The 19,534-nt window shown below is 47.4% G+C and overlaps 1 protein-coding gene across 2 annotated transcripts in view; it reads right to left on the bottom strand.

Annotated features, from left to right (window-relative positions):
• EXPH5 (exophilin 5) overlaps positions 1-19,310 on the bottom strand; it is a 32,503-nt gene extending 13,193 nt beyond the window's left edge. For both annotated transcript variants that reach the window (XM_088522202.1, XM_088522203.1), the window contains exons 1-3: positions 19,192-19,310; positions 3,888-4,045; positions 2,101-2,245 (exon numbers count right to left, since the gene is read on the bottom strand). In XM_088522202.1, coding sequence (XP_088378328.1) covers positions 2,101-2,245; positions 3,888-4,045; positions 19,192-19,310 — 422 coding nt within the window. The remainder of the gene's footprint in view (positions 1-2,100; positions 2,246-3,887; positions 4,046-19,191) is intronic.
• Positions 19,311-19,534: the final 224 nt, after the last annotated feature.

Here is a 19,534-nt window from a genome sequence, read left to right as displayed (position 1 = left end):
TATTGCTGAAGTTCAAAAATATTTGCCAGCAGAAATAAAACCACTACTTCCTTCGGAAAAGCAAGACGCTATCTGTTAAATAGTTTCACTTATAAGCATATGTATCTATTTTATGGCAACAGAATGTGAGATTAAAAGTATGCCTCCGATACTACCACCACTGCTACTAAGACAAATGTATTTCTGCAAATTGTTATTTCTGCTGAGGCACTGCTCTTCCCCAGCTGTCCCGTGCAGACTATACCCGTGTGCTTTTTTCCTGTTCTTACCGGTATTACGCAAGAAGCCGGCGAAGCCACAAACACCCAACTCTCATACGCTCAAAACACAAGCAAACAGCACTTCTTTCCCAGTATGAATCATCATTACGTATTAGAAAGGAATAAGAAGGGATTCAAGAACACCAAACGCCTCTGCTTCAGAAATCACCGAACACTGCACTAAGTTCAAACTGCAGCATTACCAACCTTTCATTAGCATCTTCTGCATCTCCACAGAGGAATATTCCCTTTTGCAGCATCCATAATTTATTCTCACAGCAAAACACCCCCACAGCTGAGGGAACTGCCCTCCCCGCACCGAAAGGCCCCCCTGAGCAGCCCGTAGCGCTCGGCTCCCGCGCGACCTGCAGCGCTGCGTCCTGCTGCGCCGCGCCAGGCCCGGGGCTGCGCGGCAGCCAGCGCCCGCCCGCGCCGCGGCACCTGGAGGAGGGCGGGGAGGCCGCGCCGTGAGGCGGGACCGCGCGGCCGCTGCGCTCGGCACCAGACCAAGGGCACCTCGGCGTTAGGACACGGCACCTCGCTGTAGGAAAAGGGATGAATATGCTCCGGAAGAGGCGATGCAGTGTGCATGCAAAAATTAAAAAAAAAAAACGAATTAAAAAAATGGGTGAAGCAATTTTAATGCTTTGATTCTGGAGCAAAGCCTTGACCTTTGCTTTCGTGCCTGCTGCCTTATCTTACGTCAACATATAGTGCCCTTGGGCCCTGTTCCTCACTGACATTGTGGCCCTTTGCACTGGTAGCCTCCAGCCCTGTGGCAGGGGGACTCCCCAGCCCCGTGTTGGTGGCATCTACACCATGTCCCGGCGATGGGGTGGGCCAGGCCAGGGAGGAAGGGGATGACATGCACAATACACATTCTACTTCCAAGGGTTAAAACTTTGCAAGTGTTTCTTTCCCCCTGCTCCCGTGCTGCATTTCTGCACACTGAATTTGCTTCCAGCAAACATCACTGCAAGTTCCCTGCTTCTCTTCAGACCTATCTGTAAATCCCTTTTGGCTTCCATATAAACACTCCACAAGCATACACTCTCCTGTCACCAAACCTCCATACCAGACTGATCACTTGTTCTCCCCTTCTGTGTTTATTACAATGCCTATGATGCATTCATGACCTAAAATGTACAGAAAAATGCAGCATTTCATTAAGGTGACACACAGGACAGGTGAACACGGGCTCCGTGACCAGCCTCAGCGCAGCCACGAGCCCCTCTGGGCCCCTTAGCCCTGTGACAGGTGCAAGAGAAGCTCCCTCCTTCCAGCCCTGATCCAACACCATCCCTGACACAGACCCAGCCGAAACCAAAGCCCAGATGAAGCACCAGAGACGCAGGCCCTGGCAAATGGCCCTGCTCGCCTGGCCGGAGCCCGTGCCCCAGGCCTGCCCCTGGGCTACGAGCGCAGGAGTGGGAGCAGAGCTGCTGCCCGGAGCAGAAGAGCCATGGAGAACTCGGAGAACTGGGCTCTCCCCGCGCGGCAGCCACGGGTGCCAGGACTCATCTGCCCCTCACCAAGCAGCGGCAGCCATGGCCGAGCTCAGGGCCTGTAACACACCTGGAGCCCTTACGCACAACCGGACGGGTGGGATTGAGCTCCAAGACGTGAGCTGCGACTTGCCACTTTGTCCTCATTCTTCTGACACGTAACACGAGTCTCACCGCAGGACCAAGTAAAATCTGCACCTTCCTGGTGAGCTCAAAGCCAAGAGACTGGAAAATTAACGTTTTCTAAGCAAAAACCCAGAACAATTTGGGCACCTTTTTTTTTTTTTTTTTTTTTTTAAGAACTAGCAATAATATATGCTTTGATTATAGCTCACCGTGGTTCCTTCGGAGTCTCGTGTTTCCTTGATTTTCTAAAGGAGAAAAGCCAAGCAAAAGGTGATCTGAACCCCAAAAAGGAAGCTGACGAGTTCTTTTGGGCTTGAGGACTTGTGCAGGACGACATTTTCAATTCTTTATGATCTAAAAAATATTACAAAAATTTGATTTGTTTCACGTTCTTATTAAATACTGTATTAAAAGGTACAGGAAAATTAAATCTTCACAGGCAGTTTTCTGGAGGCACTCACATTCTTTAGTCCCTTGCTTTTCACTTTTGTATAAAATTTAATACAACAAATTGAGATTAAGGTTTCATAGAATTGCTTACCATGAGATTCTGTGCACTACTACAAGGTAACAGAGTAACTTTTTCTGCTATAAAAACAACACTTCAGTCAGGACCAAGGCACTGCATCTTTTTTTTCCCATTTAAAAACCACAAGTCTGAGATAATACAGCAGTTGAGAATGCCTTATCCACTTTATCTCAGGATAAAGCAAGGGGCAGTGAGAGCTGAGCATCACTGATATATGCAGCAAGAGGCAGCATTTTGGGTCTGTCCTCAATGAAAGCAATAATTCCTGTCACACGATGCATGGCCTATGTGCAGAACATGAGCTCCCACTGCAGCAAGCACTGCTGTGCTTGACCGAACGCCGCGTCCTTTGCACCCTGCAGCAGCTACCCTCCTGGTGACACTGCTCAACGTGATGGCAGGGAGGTGGCAGCAGGAGATGCAATGACACTGCTGTAGCCACCGAGGCCCAGGGACGCAGCGGGACGGGGCTCGCAGGTAGAAGTAGCACCTTTTATTGTACCAACTCACAGAGCTGCAAACACCAGACAAGCCTCGAGGGACACAAGCCCTTCTGCAGGTCTCAAACAGAAACAGTGGCTTTCAAAGCCACACAGAGCAGGAGAACAACCACAGGGACAGGGACATGTAATGCAATGGAAAAAGGAAAACAGCTGAGAGCCATGGACTGTGGGGAACGTGGCGGGAAAAGGGGCAGGAAACAGATCTCTATTTTGTTTATGTCTCTGTTTTTAAAGAATCTTTTTCATGTTACTTTTTGGAAATCCTGTTCTTGTATATGATTCTGCATACAGCTGCTGTGATACTGAAACAGGAAAAGCTAAATAAAAATGTGCAGAGATGTGAATGCAATAGCAGTGCATATCATGCAAGAAATCTGGATGGAAGTTGAACAAGAAAGTACAGATGCCATTTTTGGTAGAGACAGCATGTCTTTGCATGTTGTTCCTTTCAGATGGGAGCAGCACCTGTGAAATGAGATCTCCAAAAGCTGCTTCTCAGTCAGACCAGCTTTCCAGGCTCTGGGTCATCCACCCTCCTAATCAGCACCGGCTCAGCACCTTTAGCCCCATGTTATCAGGGAGGTTTCTGCCACCACAGTCAAATCTCTTTCAACCAAACCCATGTTTCTTACTCCAAATGTTACTTAGGTGCTTCCATTTCCTTTAGGAAAATTAGGTAGACTAAAAGCGATTTTGCACGAAGTAAATATTACTGCTTTAATTGGAAATGAACCACTATATTTACTAAGAGAAATTGTAGGACAAGAATATCAAGAACTCTGTATTGTGACTCATAGCTATGCTTCTAACTGAATTTGCTTAAGCAAACATGCTCATCTTGAAAGTACATTTTTTGACAGAACTTGGACGTGAGAAAAAACTCAATGCAATTTCAGAAACTCCTTATTTACTGAACTTGGTGACCATTATCGTGTGTGAAAGAAACTGGAAAAAGGCAACTCACTGTTTTTTTTGCTCTTCCTGAGCTGATGCTCTAGGGGTTGCTTCAGCATTCTATGGACATCAGTGTTATTCTGAAATTTTTTTCTTTGTATTTCTTCAAACCATTCTCCAGTCACTCCCTGTAGCCCTGTTTCAGACGTCTTTCTCTTCAGAAGTTTTCTGAAAAGGAAAATATATATATATTTTAGACTCATTTTAGTACAGCGTCATCATCAGGAACTCTCCCTGTTCTTCGTGTAGATGTTCACGGCAAATTTCTACAAACAACACGACTTTAAAAAAAAGATACAGGGGTACACGGGCTATGCACAGCTATCACATGAGAGGCAGCACTAGGAGCAGAGTTCTTCTGCTCATCGAGGAGATTGGGTCTCCCTAACTGGAATACTCATAGGCTTATGTTACTCCCTGCCTCAAAGAGCTGCATCCTTCATCCTTCCAAAACCCTAGTAATAATTCATAAGCCTCATAAAATTAATTGAAAGCAAGATTAAGTTCAGTCAATAACCCAATTAAAAGAACTAATACTGTAACAGAGTGTTTTTTTGAAATATTTATCCATTCACTTAAGCAGAGGCTTAAGATAGTTCTGATTTTCAGCAAGAAGCTCTCTGGGGCACTGACATGGGCTGCCCACCCCACACGTTCAGTGTAAAGCAGAATAATAAATGTGGAATTCAGCTCAGAGCTATTCGTGTGACACGTTCAGCAAGTCTATCACATTTTCCTCTTTCCTTGCTGCAGAGTGATTTTGCCTGTGTTTAATATGTATATAACCGACTCATAGTGAATACAAATGTTTTGCCAAGCAGATGCAAACACAGAGCAAGCCACACGGATGTGGCTCGAAGTAAAGAAGTTGGTTCATACCAGATTCTGCTCTTATACCAAGTGTTCACAGGGAGAAAAAAAAAAAAAAAAGCTGTTCATCTGGACATAAAAGACTAACGCAGAGTTGCAAAGGAGTCTGGATAGTGCAGCTGACATGCAGAGTTATTTGTTTTCAAATTACAATATACAAGTGCCTAACGTGGAAATGCAGAGGTGGCAAACCCACACCCAGCCTATTCTGATGGCAACAGAGCCAGACTTTGTGCACAGCCTGCAGATACAATACCCATATTTTAATGAGGCTTTCATGTAAATCTTTCATCTTAATCTATGGCAAAACACATATCCAAGAATACAGACATTCTCAGAGAACATATAATATTTCACTTATCAATTTAAATAAATATCTCTCTTTGAGACATTACTTCAGAAAACAAACTTAAAATTGAACGTCTAGTCTGGAAACATGGGTACTTCTGTCTGGAATTGATATGGACTTGATAGAGATTATCCATCTGGTGGCATCTGAAGGGTAGCAGGGTAAAACAGAGACATTTCTGGTAAACTGGGAACATTTTCCTTGAAGCTGAACACATGCAGCAGGGCTAGACATGTGGAATACTGCATCACAAAAGCTAAAACATGAATCACCACAGATCCTTCTGTGCCATGGGAATGGTTAAAGCTGGCAAATGCTGCATGCACAGGGAAAACCTCCTGGCAGGAGCGACAGGAGGAGAGGAACAACGCGCTCCTCCGCGCCAGCGGCCGGCCCCGCGCGCAGCATCCGGCTCTCCGGAGGCTGGGAGCGTTCGGGGAGCGGCTGCCGGGAAAGCAGGCACGCGGCTCGGCCCGAGTCCTGGCCGCGGAGAGCCTCTCCTGTAACCCATCCTCCCTTCTGCAACACCCAGAACGGGCTGGCTACCTCATCCGCATAAGCTGTAAACAAGTAACTCGGAGAAAGAAGGTCCACTTTTAATCTCAGGACTGCTTGGGGATATTTCTTTTCCTTTTTAATTTTTTTCTTTAAGAGGAAGGCATCAGTTCAACTGCACGGGGTGCAAATCATGTTTAGCATAGTGCCATCTATTGGTAAAAAACAAACAAACAAACAAAAAACAAAAACAAACAAACAAAAAAAAACAGATGAGTTCCCTCCATTACTAAACTTGCAGTACAGATTTTCCCAGGAAAGTTCTTCAAGACATTTTCTCACTGTGCTGATTCTTACATTATTTTTCTATTAATATCTCTTTGCTTTAAATGCATGCATTCCATAAAGATGAAAAAACAAAGAAAGTCCAGTTACACTAACATCTGCATTGCACGAACACCCCAGACACTGCAGACATGTCAACAAGCTTGCACAAATGCTGGCACAGACATTCCAGCATCTTAAGGTCTCTCCTGGCACGTGTTTGGCACTAGCTGCCCTCACTATCTGTGAATGTGCTGCTTATGAACTACGCTGTCACCTCCGTCTCACGAAACAGCCACTGAACTGCTCGTGCCTCTTTACATACACATGTGTGTACAGAACCCTGCGTATATATATATATATATACACACACACAGGATTAAATGAGTACAGAATCATCATACGATGTAAAATAAGGGCACAATATCATACGACTACCATTTGTGACTCAGAGCCAAGCCATGTAATCTCTGTGTGCCCCTGCGCTGTACAAGGCTCCCGAGGGCAGCGGCGACGGGTGGGAGCCACGAGCAAGGCCGGGCTCTGGGGGCGACAGGAGCCTGCCCTTGGGGCAACAATCTCGTCAGCCCCGTTGCAAACGCACATTCAGACCCCGCTCTGGAGGAAGGTCCAATACCAACAAGGCTTCCAAACCCAAGGCGCTAATCCTGCTTCCCGGGCTGCTCCATCCCTCTTTCCTACCGCCTCAGGATGAAGCGAGCTGCCTTCCGGGAGACCACATCCCAGCACGTGACTCACCCGGATCAGGTCTTTCACCATGTCTATACAAACACCTCTTCCTCCCTGGCACCAGCACGCACTCCCCATACCTCTCAGGTACCTCTCGAGGGAAGAGCCAGCCTGAATGCTTGTCTGCACGAGGACTTTCATGTGGGTTACCATAAACCTCGCTGCAAGAGCCAAGTTGCTACCTGCCGCTTCCCGAGTGATCACGAGAGTCTCTCTTGCTCTTGTCAGAGAAGTGTTTTCTCCACCGCCCTAACACTGAGTAGGGAGCAGGAGACAAACATGCAAGGCAGTAGGAACTGGGTGGCCAAGCAGGTTTTGGGGAAGTTTCTGCTGTTTGCCAGGGAGAGAGGACTCAATCCATGTTTGTCAAAATGAAATTTCAGCTCCTGCTGATTTCCATAGAAGCAGCATTTGGCCCAAAATGATCCTTGCCACAGACAGAGGAGGGAATGTACCCAGGGAAAGTCGCACCGATGGGACGGAATATTTTATTGCCTACCTGTTCCCCGCAATTTTATAAAAATCATTTAAAGACACACATTCAAGCTGTCTTCCTTTTTTTTTTTAAAAAAAAAAAAAGAAAAAAGGGTGAAATTGTTACTGACAACAGCACAGACTACTCAGATGACTTCATTTTAAAAAAATATGTATTATTCAGCCCTTCGGAGGAACACACAACAGGAATAACAACAACATTCTGGTTTCCAAGGTACCGGAGGAGCCTCTGTGGCAGGTTAATCCTCCCAGGAAGAGAGAAGAGCATTTACAGAGCCAAGACACGCTGTCCTAGTGCAGCCACGCCAAGTTTCTAAGGCAGACCTCATTCTTAGGAGCTTTTGTTTTGTTTTAACTCATATTAGAGCAATCTTTTATTTATTTTTCTTTCTCCCTGTCTTCTATTTGGATATGGTCAATAAATCAGGTCAGCTGTATTATTATATTTAAAACATTATGCAGATGTACATGAATCAGAGAGGAAAACCGACTTGATGTTTTGGCTGCATGAATCACGAGACAGCATACACAGATCTAAATGCCTCAATCCACTTGTTTGTATTTATAAAATTGAGCATTTAATGAAATAATAATCTGGAAAATCAAGGCCTCCCCATGCCAAAATGCTTGTAGGTTACTTTATTTTTGATTAACAAAATGTCGTGTTGGTAATAATGCTCAAATCAAACCTGCTATGTAGTTACTAATTAATCAGACAGATTTCATTTACATACATTTGTTTCCTAAGTCTTAAAGCTCTATTATTATCACTACTACTGTCATTTTTAATTATGTATTGATTTTATACCTAGCACACTAAGCTGTCCACCAAAGCATATTTGTCTCAGTATCTAAGCAATAAAACTGAAGATGTGCAAGGGCAAAGATTCAAGCCCTGACAAGGAGGCCTGAGGCATGTGCTGGTTCATCATTCCCTTCCGACCGCGACCCAAATACCAAGAAAATTAATAAAATGACTTTCACTCTCTTCAACAGGCTTCAGATCAGGCCGCTGGAGTCACCCAGGGCAGCTCTGGGAGGAAAGGGATGACAAAGTCCCAAGGAAGGCTGCCTTCAGCAGCACAGGGAAAAAAATCACAGCACAACACTGAACTCTAGGGGAGTTCAGTGCAAATCCAGGCTGAGGGATCCAAATAGTTGTCAGTCCACAGTTCCAACTATTTGGATTCTGAGAATATGCAACAATCAGGTGAAACGTGGGGAAAAAAGTGAGAAGGGAATTAATCTTCCCTTTGGTTTTTCTCTTGGACTGTACATTTTCCAAGACAGCGGTGCTGTAGATGCAAAACTACCATTCCTGCCCATAGTCATGCTACCCATTCAGTCACTTTCTTTAGCTCACCGTTACATTTATATTTATAAAATTCTTGGGGAACTCCAGGAATCCCCGGAAGCCTCACAGCAAAGGACGAGCAGCAGCACCACGCTGCACGTAGCTGCATCTGTAAGAGAAAACCCAAGCAAAGCGCAGCGCTGCACTACCCCGTTCCAGGGCTTATGCATTTCAATTAAAAGTGACCGCTTGCTCCACGCAGTCCAACGCCAGCAACGTGCGCATTCATCGCATGCAATCCACAAGGGCAATGAGGTGTTACCAATCTGCTATAGACAGGGCTCTGAGCAGACAGTTTTTCTAAGTACACAGCACAGGAGAGCGCACAGTCCTCTGAGCGGGTGATCAACAGGAGTGAAGCAGGTAAAACACCCCCAGCAATGACCCAGCTGTCCAGGATCTCCAGCTGCTGGTCTGGATTCCCTGCCCTGTCCTCTGCCGGGAGCACAAATAGGGGAAAGCTCCAATGTGAGACTCTTCCACAGCCGATGTACAAGCGCTGTGCACAGGCTGCAAACGGGTCAAGAGCCCACGTGCAGGGTGTGCTGCACGTTACCCCGCTGGCACCACGCACGAGCTGCCCGGCAATCCCGCACGGCAACAGCAAAACAAGTGCGTGATGCAACGGGCAGGAAGGCTATCTCGCATCGCTAGCATGTGCCACCTGTGCTTCTCCCCAGGGTAATTAGTATCTCTGCTGAGATGACTTCATTAACAGGAATGCATTAATAGAGGCTAGCAGGTGGAGTGGGTATAGTTCTCCATGCTGATTCGGATTGGTTTTGAAGGGGTGGATGGAGGCTCAGTCCAAAATCATCATGTCAGGACTAATTTGGGGCTCCTCAATTTCTGCCTGGGAAATCTTATACAGAAATAGAAGTATATATCCTGTGTGCCATACATATATACATGAACCTCAGCTTTCTGTATGCTTTCAACTGCATAAATGAGGGCACTTGAGCACACAAGACCAGTGCAGCAGCGGAGGCAACCCTGCTGCAGTAGATGGTGCTGGTGAGCTGGAAGGCCGGGCTTCGGCCTCCGGTAAGGCCGAGGCTAATGATTAACAGCAGAGCTGTTTACTCTTCCAAAGCAGAGCTGCCAGGTGAGCGGGAGACCTTTTATAAATATTGACAGAGGGCTTAGAGACAGCCCTCTGTGCAAGTAACACACACCTCAGCTGTTACGTTGCAAACCGAAGCACTTTCCAAAGACATGTAATGCTGATGCTGTCCCTCCTGCTACTGTGAGGCTTTCTTTACATAAAACCTTCTCTAGTTAGCAGTGTAAACGAAAACAAAACAAAACAAAAACACTAAGAAAGAGAAACAGGCCAGGTGAGAACTGAAGGATGGGAATCGATTTCCCATAGAGACTAAGGACTTTACCAGCAGGTTTGTGTGGAGGCCCATAGACCTGCACAGAGCTCTAAAATTGAGAAGCTCTGAGTGGACTCAGATATTTATTTGCATAGAGCTAGGTTTGAATCCTAAGGCTGCCAAAATAGACACTGCAGCCTCATCTAACCATGCGGTGTCATACACATACACAGGGCTGAAGCAAGATTCTGGTCATCAGAAGGAACACAGTGGCACAGTGAACACAGACACAGTTCACGTGTTACTATAATAACATTAAAGTTATGCTTGTGTTGCTTTAAATTACTTTAAATTAGGGAAAGTAGCCGTAAGACCCAGCATAAAATCTGAATGTCTACCCTGGATGTTTTTCATCTACAAGCATAAGACTTACATATTCAGGCAGATCCTCTTAATCCACAGGCCATCTCTTAATTCACAGCTCTTCCAAAAAGGTGGAAGTGGCACCTCCATCCAAAACAGAGATGTGGACATGGAGGCAACCCAGGGCTAAGGGAGACGCAAATCCCAAGGAGCAGGAAGCAGAGCCCCTGGTCACGCTGCTGCGCCTCACTGGGCAGCTCGGGCCTGCAGCACTGCAGAGCCACAGCCGCAGCAAGCCCAAGGACTGGGGTTTCTTTATTATCCTGACCACAAATTAAACTGCAATTCACGCACAATGAAGTATCAATAGAGTGAACTTTTTGTCACTTACTCTTAGCTTTAGTTCTGTACTGATGTGTTTGGTCAGGGATACTAAGGTAGCAATACGCGTAACTATTTGTTTTTGAGATATGAACTCATCAAAAGACTGTAGATCCTGATAGGAACTAAAAATGCAGGCATTTAATACAGCTTAGTGCATTTAATAATGTTAACATGACAATCTAGCTACACTAGATTAGAAGGATTAGATATAAACTCCATGTGAACATTTAGACGTACAAATCCTCAGGAAATGTTACGATTTTCGTTCCCTACTATTTAATGCATTTTTTACATGAATTCTGTAAGTCATGGCAAGTTTCAGACTGTCGCACTAGAAAAGAAAGTAATTTTAACTTTAAAACAAGTACAGGAAAGGTAGAAGTGAGACCTGTTTCTAGACTGCTTCACCCTGTTACCCTGCTTTTGAGTTACAGGGCACACAAAAATGCAGTCTCTGAGCCCACTACTCAAAACTCCATTTGGCCAAACTACACTTGATTCAAAAATGAGATTTAGAGAGATTTTCAAAAGATAATTAAATTCCATACACATAAGCCACTGGACAAAATCTGAGCTTTAAAGGAGGAAAAAAGATGGCCACGCAGGGTATTTTTCAAACACCACCAAAATCCACACACACCTGCCCAAGGCAGCGAGCGTCCCTCCATACAGGCTATAGAAACTCGAGCACAAACACAGACAGAGCTTTCGAGCAAAAGGTTTGACCCTTTATAACACTAGAGGAAGATTATTCTAGAGAGAGAGACACAGAATCACAGAATCACAGGAGAGTTGAGGTTGGAAGGGACCTCTAGAGATCATCTAGTCCAACCCCCTGCTCCAGCAGGGACACCTAGAGCATGTGGCACAGGGTGGGGTCCAGGCAGGTTTGGAAGATCTCCAGAGAAGGAGACTCCACAACCTCTCTGGGCAGCCTGTTCCAGGGCTCTGGCACCCTCACAGGAAAGTAGTTCTTCCTCACATGGAGATGGAACTTCCTGTGTTTTGACTTGTACCTGTTACCCCTTGTCCTGTCACTGGACAGGCCTGGCCAAGAAGAGCCTGGCCCCATTCTTTACATTTTCTCCTCAGGGACATATATATATTGATCAGATCCCCTCTCGGTCTTCTGTCCCCTAGGCTAAACAGGCCCAGCTCGCTTAGTCTTTCCTCACACAATAGACGCTCCTGTCCCTACATCATCTTCGTTGCTCTACGCTGGACTCTCTCTAGAAGCTCCACGTCCCTCTTGTCCTGGGGAGCCCAGAACTGCACCCAATGCTCCAGGTGCGGCCTCACCAGAGCTGAGCAGAGGGGCAGGATCCCCTCCCTCCACCTGCTGGCAACGCTCCTCCTGATGCAGCCAGGATCCCATTGGCCTTCTTGGCCACGAGGGCACATTGCTGCCTCATGGGCAACTTGTTGTCAACCAGGACTCCCAAATCCCTCTCTGCAGAGCTGCTCTCCAGCAGGTCAGGCCCTAATCTGTACTGGTGCCTGGGGTTATTCCTCCCCAGGTGCAGGAACTGGCAGCAGTGCTGGGCTATGCCGGGCTAGATTCCGCTCTTATTCTCTGCAATGTAAAAACAACAGGCTTAGGTTTAGCTAGTCCAGATCAACTCTGGTAAAACTGACATAAGAAATGGCACGCTTCCCATCCCTGTCTTCCTTTCCCAACTCTTTCCAAGTCAAGGTCCTTTACTTCAGGCCCCACCACAACATATTATTAGCTGAAAACAGCAATGAGGAAAAAAATGCGGCAGGGACTTGATGCACAGCTTAAGCAACTGCCTCTAGCTACAGAAAGCAGCCCTCACTCCACACAGGGAATCCCACAGTGGGTTTATTTATGACTGCAATTATTTGCCAGACCAAGGGAAGGTTTTTAAATCACAGTCTTTTCTGGCAGTTTTGCTTTTATTTAGAGTTATTTAGCATATTAGCACTTCAGGGCTCCAAAGACCTGCTTTCTTAAGTGTTTACAAACCACTAAACATGCCAGTGACACAGTATCAGCAGTAAGTAATAACAGCATCTCCCTCACAAACAAGACACAATAGTGCAATCATAGCCTGAAACAGCCTGGGCGGAGTATCTCTTAGGAAAGAATTTCTTTATTAAGGCTTTGCTCAGGGAGGGAGCTCCGAAGAAACCACAACATACACATGTGGTGCTCCCCTGGCATTCCCTCTGCCACCATGCAGTCTCTGGGGGTTGTTTCTGAAAATACTTCCAAATTACAAGGAGTTGAGCCCCTAATCCAGATTTCTAGCACCCAAGAAATTATTCTTAGTCATGCAAGAGGTTGCAAGAGGGTCAATAAAATTAGTTCTGTGAATGAGCCAAAGTTATTCCCAGGAATAAAAGCTGCAACATCAGCCCCCCTGCAAGCTGGAATAAACACACTTAAACACCACAAGGAGGCTGCATATGGCTGCACCTTGGCAATAAGTGCCTTCTGGGGTTGTAAGTATGGGAAAAAGGGGAAAAGCATGCATTTCCTATGCAGTATTTTATTCTCAGCTTCTATTATCAAACCCTCAAGAGCAAATGTCAGTCAAGAGAGCCCAACAAAGAAGCAGCTGCAAGGAATGATGAATGCTGTAAATGTTCTGCCGTAAGGCAGTAAGAACTGTCTCCTTCCATAACAAATAACTGCTTTCAAGTGATTTATTGTAGAGCGTAGAACAAAGAAGGCAGGGGGTTCACCTCTCCCACAAGAATTACGTGTTCTTAATGGATCACCAAAGTAGAGTAGTGCTGAGCATGTCTCCCAAGTAAGTTATTTTGCTTTCTATCAACAAACCTTTGCTTTGCTGCCATCTGTGCTCATTGTCATAGAACTGTAAGAATAAATTTACTAAAAAATAAAAAAGAATCAAAAACATAATTCAACCTGGAAATAAACAAAACAAATTAAGACAGAAGGAGTAAGTACTATTCTCTCCAAAAGGCTGCAAAGCATTTTTCCTTTTTTCAGTTTCCATTCATAAATGGTGGCTGACAGCCAAGATATGTTTTGGGATGGGCAATTTTTTTATTCCTTCTCTGTACCGAGAAAAAAAATCCTCATACAATACAGGCACAGTTACTTCTAGAAAGATGATCCAGATGCTAGGCTAATCAGGGATCCAGGCTGAATTCCCTATTCAGTTTTTTCAGTTTCATATTATTATCTGTGTCTCATTTGAAAATGAAGATGATAGTATTTCCCTTTTCCTTGGGGATTAATAAATTAAAATCACACAAGACTACTGAAAAGTGGTAACAAGGAGCACCATATACAACAGAACTTCCAAATAAAATCAAGTAGTTAAGGAATTCAGAGCTCTTCTCCCCTTTTACATACGTTTTCTATTTATCCATAACTCTAAGTCCCACCTATTTGTTTTTTTGGAGCTGGCAATGTACCAGCGACTGCTGCCGCGGCCCCCTACCTGGTACCTGCTTCCGCGCTCCTTCCGCGGGTGGCTCCTCGTGCCGCGCTCCTGCCCGCGGGTGGCTCCTCGTGCCGCGCTCCTCGCGCTCCTGCCCGCGCTGCTCCGCGCTCCTCGCGCTCCTGCCCGCGGCCGGCTCCGCGCTCCTCGCGCTCCTGCCCGCGCTGCTCCGCGCTCCTCGCGCTGCTGCCCGCGCTGCTCCGCGCTCCTCGCGCTGCTGCCCGCGGCCAGCTCCGCGCTCCTGCCCGCGCTGCTCCGCGCAGGTGTCTCCCGGCCCTGCCGGCCGCTCCGGCGCGGGGAGGAGCTGCCGGCGGCAGCAGCGGCAGCGGCTCCACCTCTGCTCCGTCCTCCTGCCCCGCGCAGCCCTCGCGCAGGCACTGCCGGCCCTGCGCTGCCTGCGGCCGAATGCTGTCCCGGGAGCAGCCCCATCACCTCGCACGGGGATCGTGGAGGAGGGACCGAAAGGAGAAACACCTAAGGTGTGTTAGCCCTTGGGACCTTGCGTGCAAATATCTGCAATCACTTCCTTTTTTGATTTCTGTTCCCCGCGGCTGCAGATCAAAGCCTGAGAACGTGACCTGCTGCACCCTGAAGCCTGGGAATCACACACCGAGTACCATCTGCAATGGTTCTGTCTCATCGTGATCCCTTTCACCAGGTGTGGAAAGCTGCCTCGTGGTACTATTAGCTGCGCTACTGCAAACATTCCTTGTGTCCATACGGAGAGTGAATTGTTAGGGAGTCACTTTAACATGACACCATCCTCTGGACAAGGCACCTGCCTATCAGCTTCTTGGTGGCTAATCTAGAATGAAATATTTCAGACAAGGAGCCTTCTTCTTTATGCATCTGCAAAGACATCTATTTATTAATCAGGCTTACTAAAAGAGTATTTTGGAACAGAATCACACTTCTCTCCTTTGAACTGTAACTCCTTTCACACGACAGCACATATACATTGACGTACAGATCATGTATTTCACTTCTCCCACAATAAACCCTAACAATAAATCATTCCTACACATGAATGTTACGGGCAAGACTGGATTCAACAGCCAATAAAGACACCTGAAACTGGGTGTTACCTAAGACCAAAACTAATGGTATGTACGTGTATTTTTACAATATATTACGAAATACATGATCACTGTGTTTCTACAGTATCTTCAGTGTATATGGCAGTGCAAAATCCTGTGAGTTGCACCAGAGCTGACAGTTCTGATTGCTGCATCCGTGTTCCGTGGCAGAAAAGCTTCGCGAGGGAGAAAGCGGGCAGGTTTTGCCGTTGTTTGAAGGTTTAGTTCAGTGTGGCCACGAGAGGGCATTGCCCAAGGAGAGAAGAGGCAGCAACCAGGGAAAGCCGCGAGTCGGTAACAAGCAGCAGGGATCTACCTGGTTATTTCCATGACAGGTCATTTCCATGTAAAAGAGGGAGCAAAACTGAAACTTTTGCAAGCCAACCATGCCTCAAAGCTGGCAAGGGCTGGCACCAAGGGGCACAAAAAGGGCCCCTTTTTGTGCATCATCAAGGGATGAGCAAGTCAAGGTATGCAGCTCCCATGGGGTCCATGGCTGCCCCATGGCCACGGCAAAGGCCACCCCTGCCTGCTCCACACAGAGGGGGCAGAAAGGAGAAGGGTCATGTGCAACAACTAGCCCTTTTCCAAAGAACGTCCCCAGTGTGTAATTCATTTAACGAAGGGATGGGGTTGCCCGGATGAAGAGAGACAATCTGCCAAGCTTTTAAAGCAGATAAGCAATGACAAAAAATCAAAACCAAACAAGCAAATAACCTATCCAACTGGTTCATGGTTACTTATCCAAAAGCTCATACACCTGAGGAGGAAGCGGCAAGTGTTTCATGCTGCACTGTGTGAAAATTAACTCCCCTGAACCATTATTGGCATTTGTTGGACAAGTAACCTGTGCAGGACATCCGGATCATCTTTTCAAGGTACATCTTATTTCTGATGATTGTATGTTAGAGCTAACTGGTGTTAAGAGAATCACAGCATGGTTGAGATTGGAAGGCACTTTCCAATCACCTAGTCCAACCCTCTGCTCCAGCAGGGTCACTTAGAGCGCGCTGCCCAGGATTGTGTCCAGGTGGGTTTGGAAGCTCTCCAGAGAAGGAGACTCCACAACCTGCCTGGATAACCTGCTCCAGTGCTCCATCACCCTTACAATCAAGAAGCTTTTCCTCAAATTCAGGTGGAACTTCCTGTGCTTCAGTTTGAGCCTGCTGCCTCTTGTCCTATTGCTGCCACCTCTGGAAAGAGTCTGGTCCCATCCTTTCGACATCCTCCCTTGAGGCATTTGTACACATTGACAAGATCCCCTCTTGGCCTTCTCTAAGCTAAACCAGCCCAGCTCTCTCAGCCTCCCCTCATAGGACAGACACTGGATTTTATAGCATCAATTGCAGCTTGTGAAAAGAAAAAAGTATCATTAAAAAACAAAAAACAAGCATTCCTGCTTTTCCAAGTTCCCTGAGGGAGCTGCATCTGGAAATTCACTGTTATTTTAAGAGATTTTCAGCTAGACACATGCTCCTCATGAAACTGCATGCCTAAGTTCAGGGCAATCATGAGAAGCCAAGGTTTGGTCTGCCTGAGAAGTCTTCATTTCCTTTATCACTCCAGGCTGGTCTATACAGGGAGTATAGACAATGTGCGCTAAATTGCAATACAGGGAGAAAACTGAGCAGTGGGCCCAGTAGTTCATCATTAACTTGCTCTCTAGCCCTTGCCAGGTCCAACTAGCTCTTTCCAAAGCTATATCCAAGCTTTATTTGGGGGACAGTTTACTTCAGTGCCTTTGTCCAGAAAAGCAGCATTGATGAAAGTGCTTCTTCCATCCCACACCATCTCCCACATCCCTTCATCTCAGCAGAGCATAAATCAAAGACCTTCAGCACCACATGAAAAAAGCATCACAAGAGGAGGCTGCAACAGCACCCTGACATTATTTCAAAACCTCTGAGCTCAAAAAAAAGCCAAAATAATAACCAAAATAATAATGACTTAGAGCCAAAGGGGCAACACATGGAACCTAGAGGAGCAACTTTAAAAAGAGCCTCCGAAGCTCACTGCGGTCATGTAAGAACTGCAGGATTCAGCCCTCCAGGGTGATCACTGTTATTACTTAGATTACAGGAGCAACACCACAGAGACTGGAACCCACAATGGGAGTCCTCTGGCCTGAAGAGCTCACAGGCTGAATAAGACCAGGTAGACAAGTGGAGTGAAAAAGAAAGTGTTTCTATTAGGCTCAAGAGAGATTAAGAAACTTGCCCAACGGTACATACAAAGCCTTTGACAGATGCAGGAGTTTAACCTACATTTCAGTATGGTGCTTTAATCATAAACACTTTACCTATCTTCTGCTCAAGTTATTTCTGAATATCTCTTTAGCTGAGATTTGAAGTAGACTCCATCCTAGTAAGGCATCATCAGGTATGTCCTCCTTACACAATAAGTTTATTTTGGCTGCATTTGCATAAAGAGAAGGTAATTTCTGACAACAAAGTCAAAGAATACATACGGAGAAGCAAATAAAAATTTGGTGGTAGTTGAAACTCTTGAATTCAAGAGGAAGCTCCTGTCTCATAAGCCTATGCATAGAGTTGGAAGTCTCACTCATTTGCTCGGTTTATAAGTCAAAGCCAGACTCAAAGTGATCTTACAATTACTCAGCCACGTATTCCATCAAATAGCAAGACATTTGTCCCATTTCCGTCATGAGATGATTGGAATAGACATCAGCGAAAGAAAAAAGGCAATACCCAAGTGTGGTGCACAGAAACGGCCAAACCTGATTTACATTCTGTGGAAACCTTGACATTTTCCTGGAGGCAGGTCAGTGTTGACATGCAATGTTTAACCACGCCCATCATAAAAACACTTGATGGAAATAAAAAATACACAGTACAAAAATCCACTCGACAGAGATGTTACTCTTTAACAGTTCTTTACTTATAACAAAAATCTATTGCTTGTGATAGGACTCCAGTCATGAAACTGAGGACACTGCCTGCCACTAGCAAGCTGTCTGCAAGATACCTCAAGTTTCTTCTGGAGGAGTAAATGACAACCTCTAAGGCTATATGGGTAACTTTTAAAAACAATTTTACTATGTCTTTGACCTTGGGCTTGACTATCAACATACAAATAGCTCTGGTGATGGGTGGTAAGCCAGAAACAAGGCCGAGGCTGCTCAATCTATTCACGTGGCTCACAGAAGGTGTTGAGACTCGGTACATCTTGAAGGTGCAGTGAATTCAATTAAGTGACTTGAAAGGGTCTTGTGAACAGCTTCTCAGTCAGGTGAGACTCTGGCTTGGTTTCTCGAAGCTGACAGGATCTGCTTGGGAAGCAGCGTAACCGCAGCCACGTCTTGGGCTGACCGCTTCCTCGCGAGGTCCTGCAAAACCTGCGCACGGCCACTGTCCCCCTGGTGAACACCTCCAACCAACATACTCTTCCAGGGACAGCAGCAAAGGGCGGAAGGGGCCTCTTTCTCTGGGAACCCATGGAGAAGCAGTCAGGAGCCAGGGCCACTTCTGTCAAAACAAACACTTTTCCAAACCTCCTCCTGCTACAGGGCAGATGCAGCTCGACCTCCTGCGTGAGACAGGGCCCTGGGACTCTCTGGAAGCACTTGGGATCCCCACAGTTCCTTAGGATCCCTGCAGGCCCTTGGGATTCCCACAGACATGTAGGATCCCTGCAGATCCTCCAGATTCCTGTATGCCCTTAGGACTCCGCAGACCCTCAGGATCCCCATATGTGCTCAGGATTCCTGTATGTCATCAGGACCCTCAAAAGCTCTCAGGATCCCCACCAGCACTCAGAATCGTCACAGACTCTTGGGATCCCCACAGACGCTGCAGCCCCTCGGGACTCCCCGGAGCCCTCAGGTCTCCCAGGAACCCCCAGCCCTAGGGACCCTGCGTGTCCTCAGGACACCTACAAGGGTCGAGAGCCCTAAGGACACTCGGGATTCCCCGGAGCCCCCCATGCTCGCCGGCTCCTGGGGCTCAGAGCCCCGCACGCGCCTTGAGGCGGGCAGCGCTGCCGCCACGGACGTGGGACGGGACGAGCGCAGCCCGCGCGCGCAGCGGGGCCACCGCGGGGGGCTCGTCCCGCAGCCCGGAGCGGGGCCCCGGCCGGTACCTGACGCGGTCCCTCTCGGCCCGCCGCAGCTCCGCGTCCCGCTGCAGCACGTGGAAGATGGCGCGCGCCTCCTCGGCGCTCAGGAAGCCGAGGTCGGGCCCGCGGGGCGCCGCGCTCATGGCTGCGCTCCCGCGGAGCGCCGCGCCGCCCTAGCAGGGCTGGCCCGCGCCCGGGCCGCGCATGCTCCGCTCCGGCTCGGCCTGGCCCGGCTTGGTCCGGCCCGGCGCGCGCGAGGCCGAGCGCCGGGCGCAGGGCCGGCCCAGCGCGGGCTCGGCCCAGCGCGGCGCCCGCCCACGCGCGGCCCGGGACGCGGCGCTGCGGGGAGCCAAAGCCGGGAGAGCTC

This window comes from Tinamus guttatus, unplaced genomic scaffold (assembly GCF_059628265.1).
Source record: "Tinamus guttatus ecotype Peru unplaced genomic scaffold, ASM5962826v1 Tinamus_guttatus_pri_ptg000150l, whole genome shotgun sequence".
Classification (NCBI taxonomy): domain Eukaryota; kingdom Metazoa; phylum Chordata; class Aves; order Tinamiformes; family Tinamidae; genus Tinamus; species Tinamus guttatus.
This window is presented reverse-complemented; position numbering and strand designations above follow the sequence as displayed.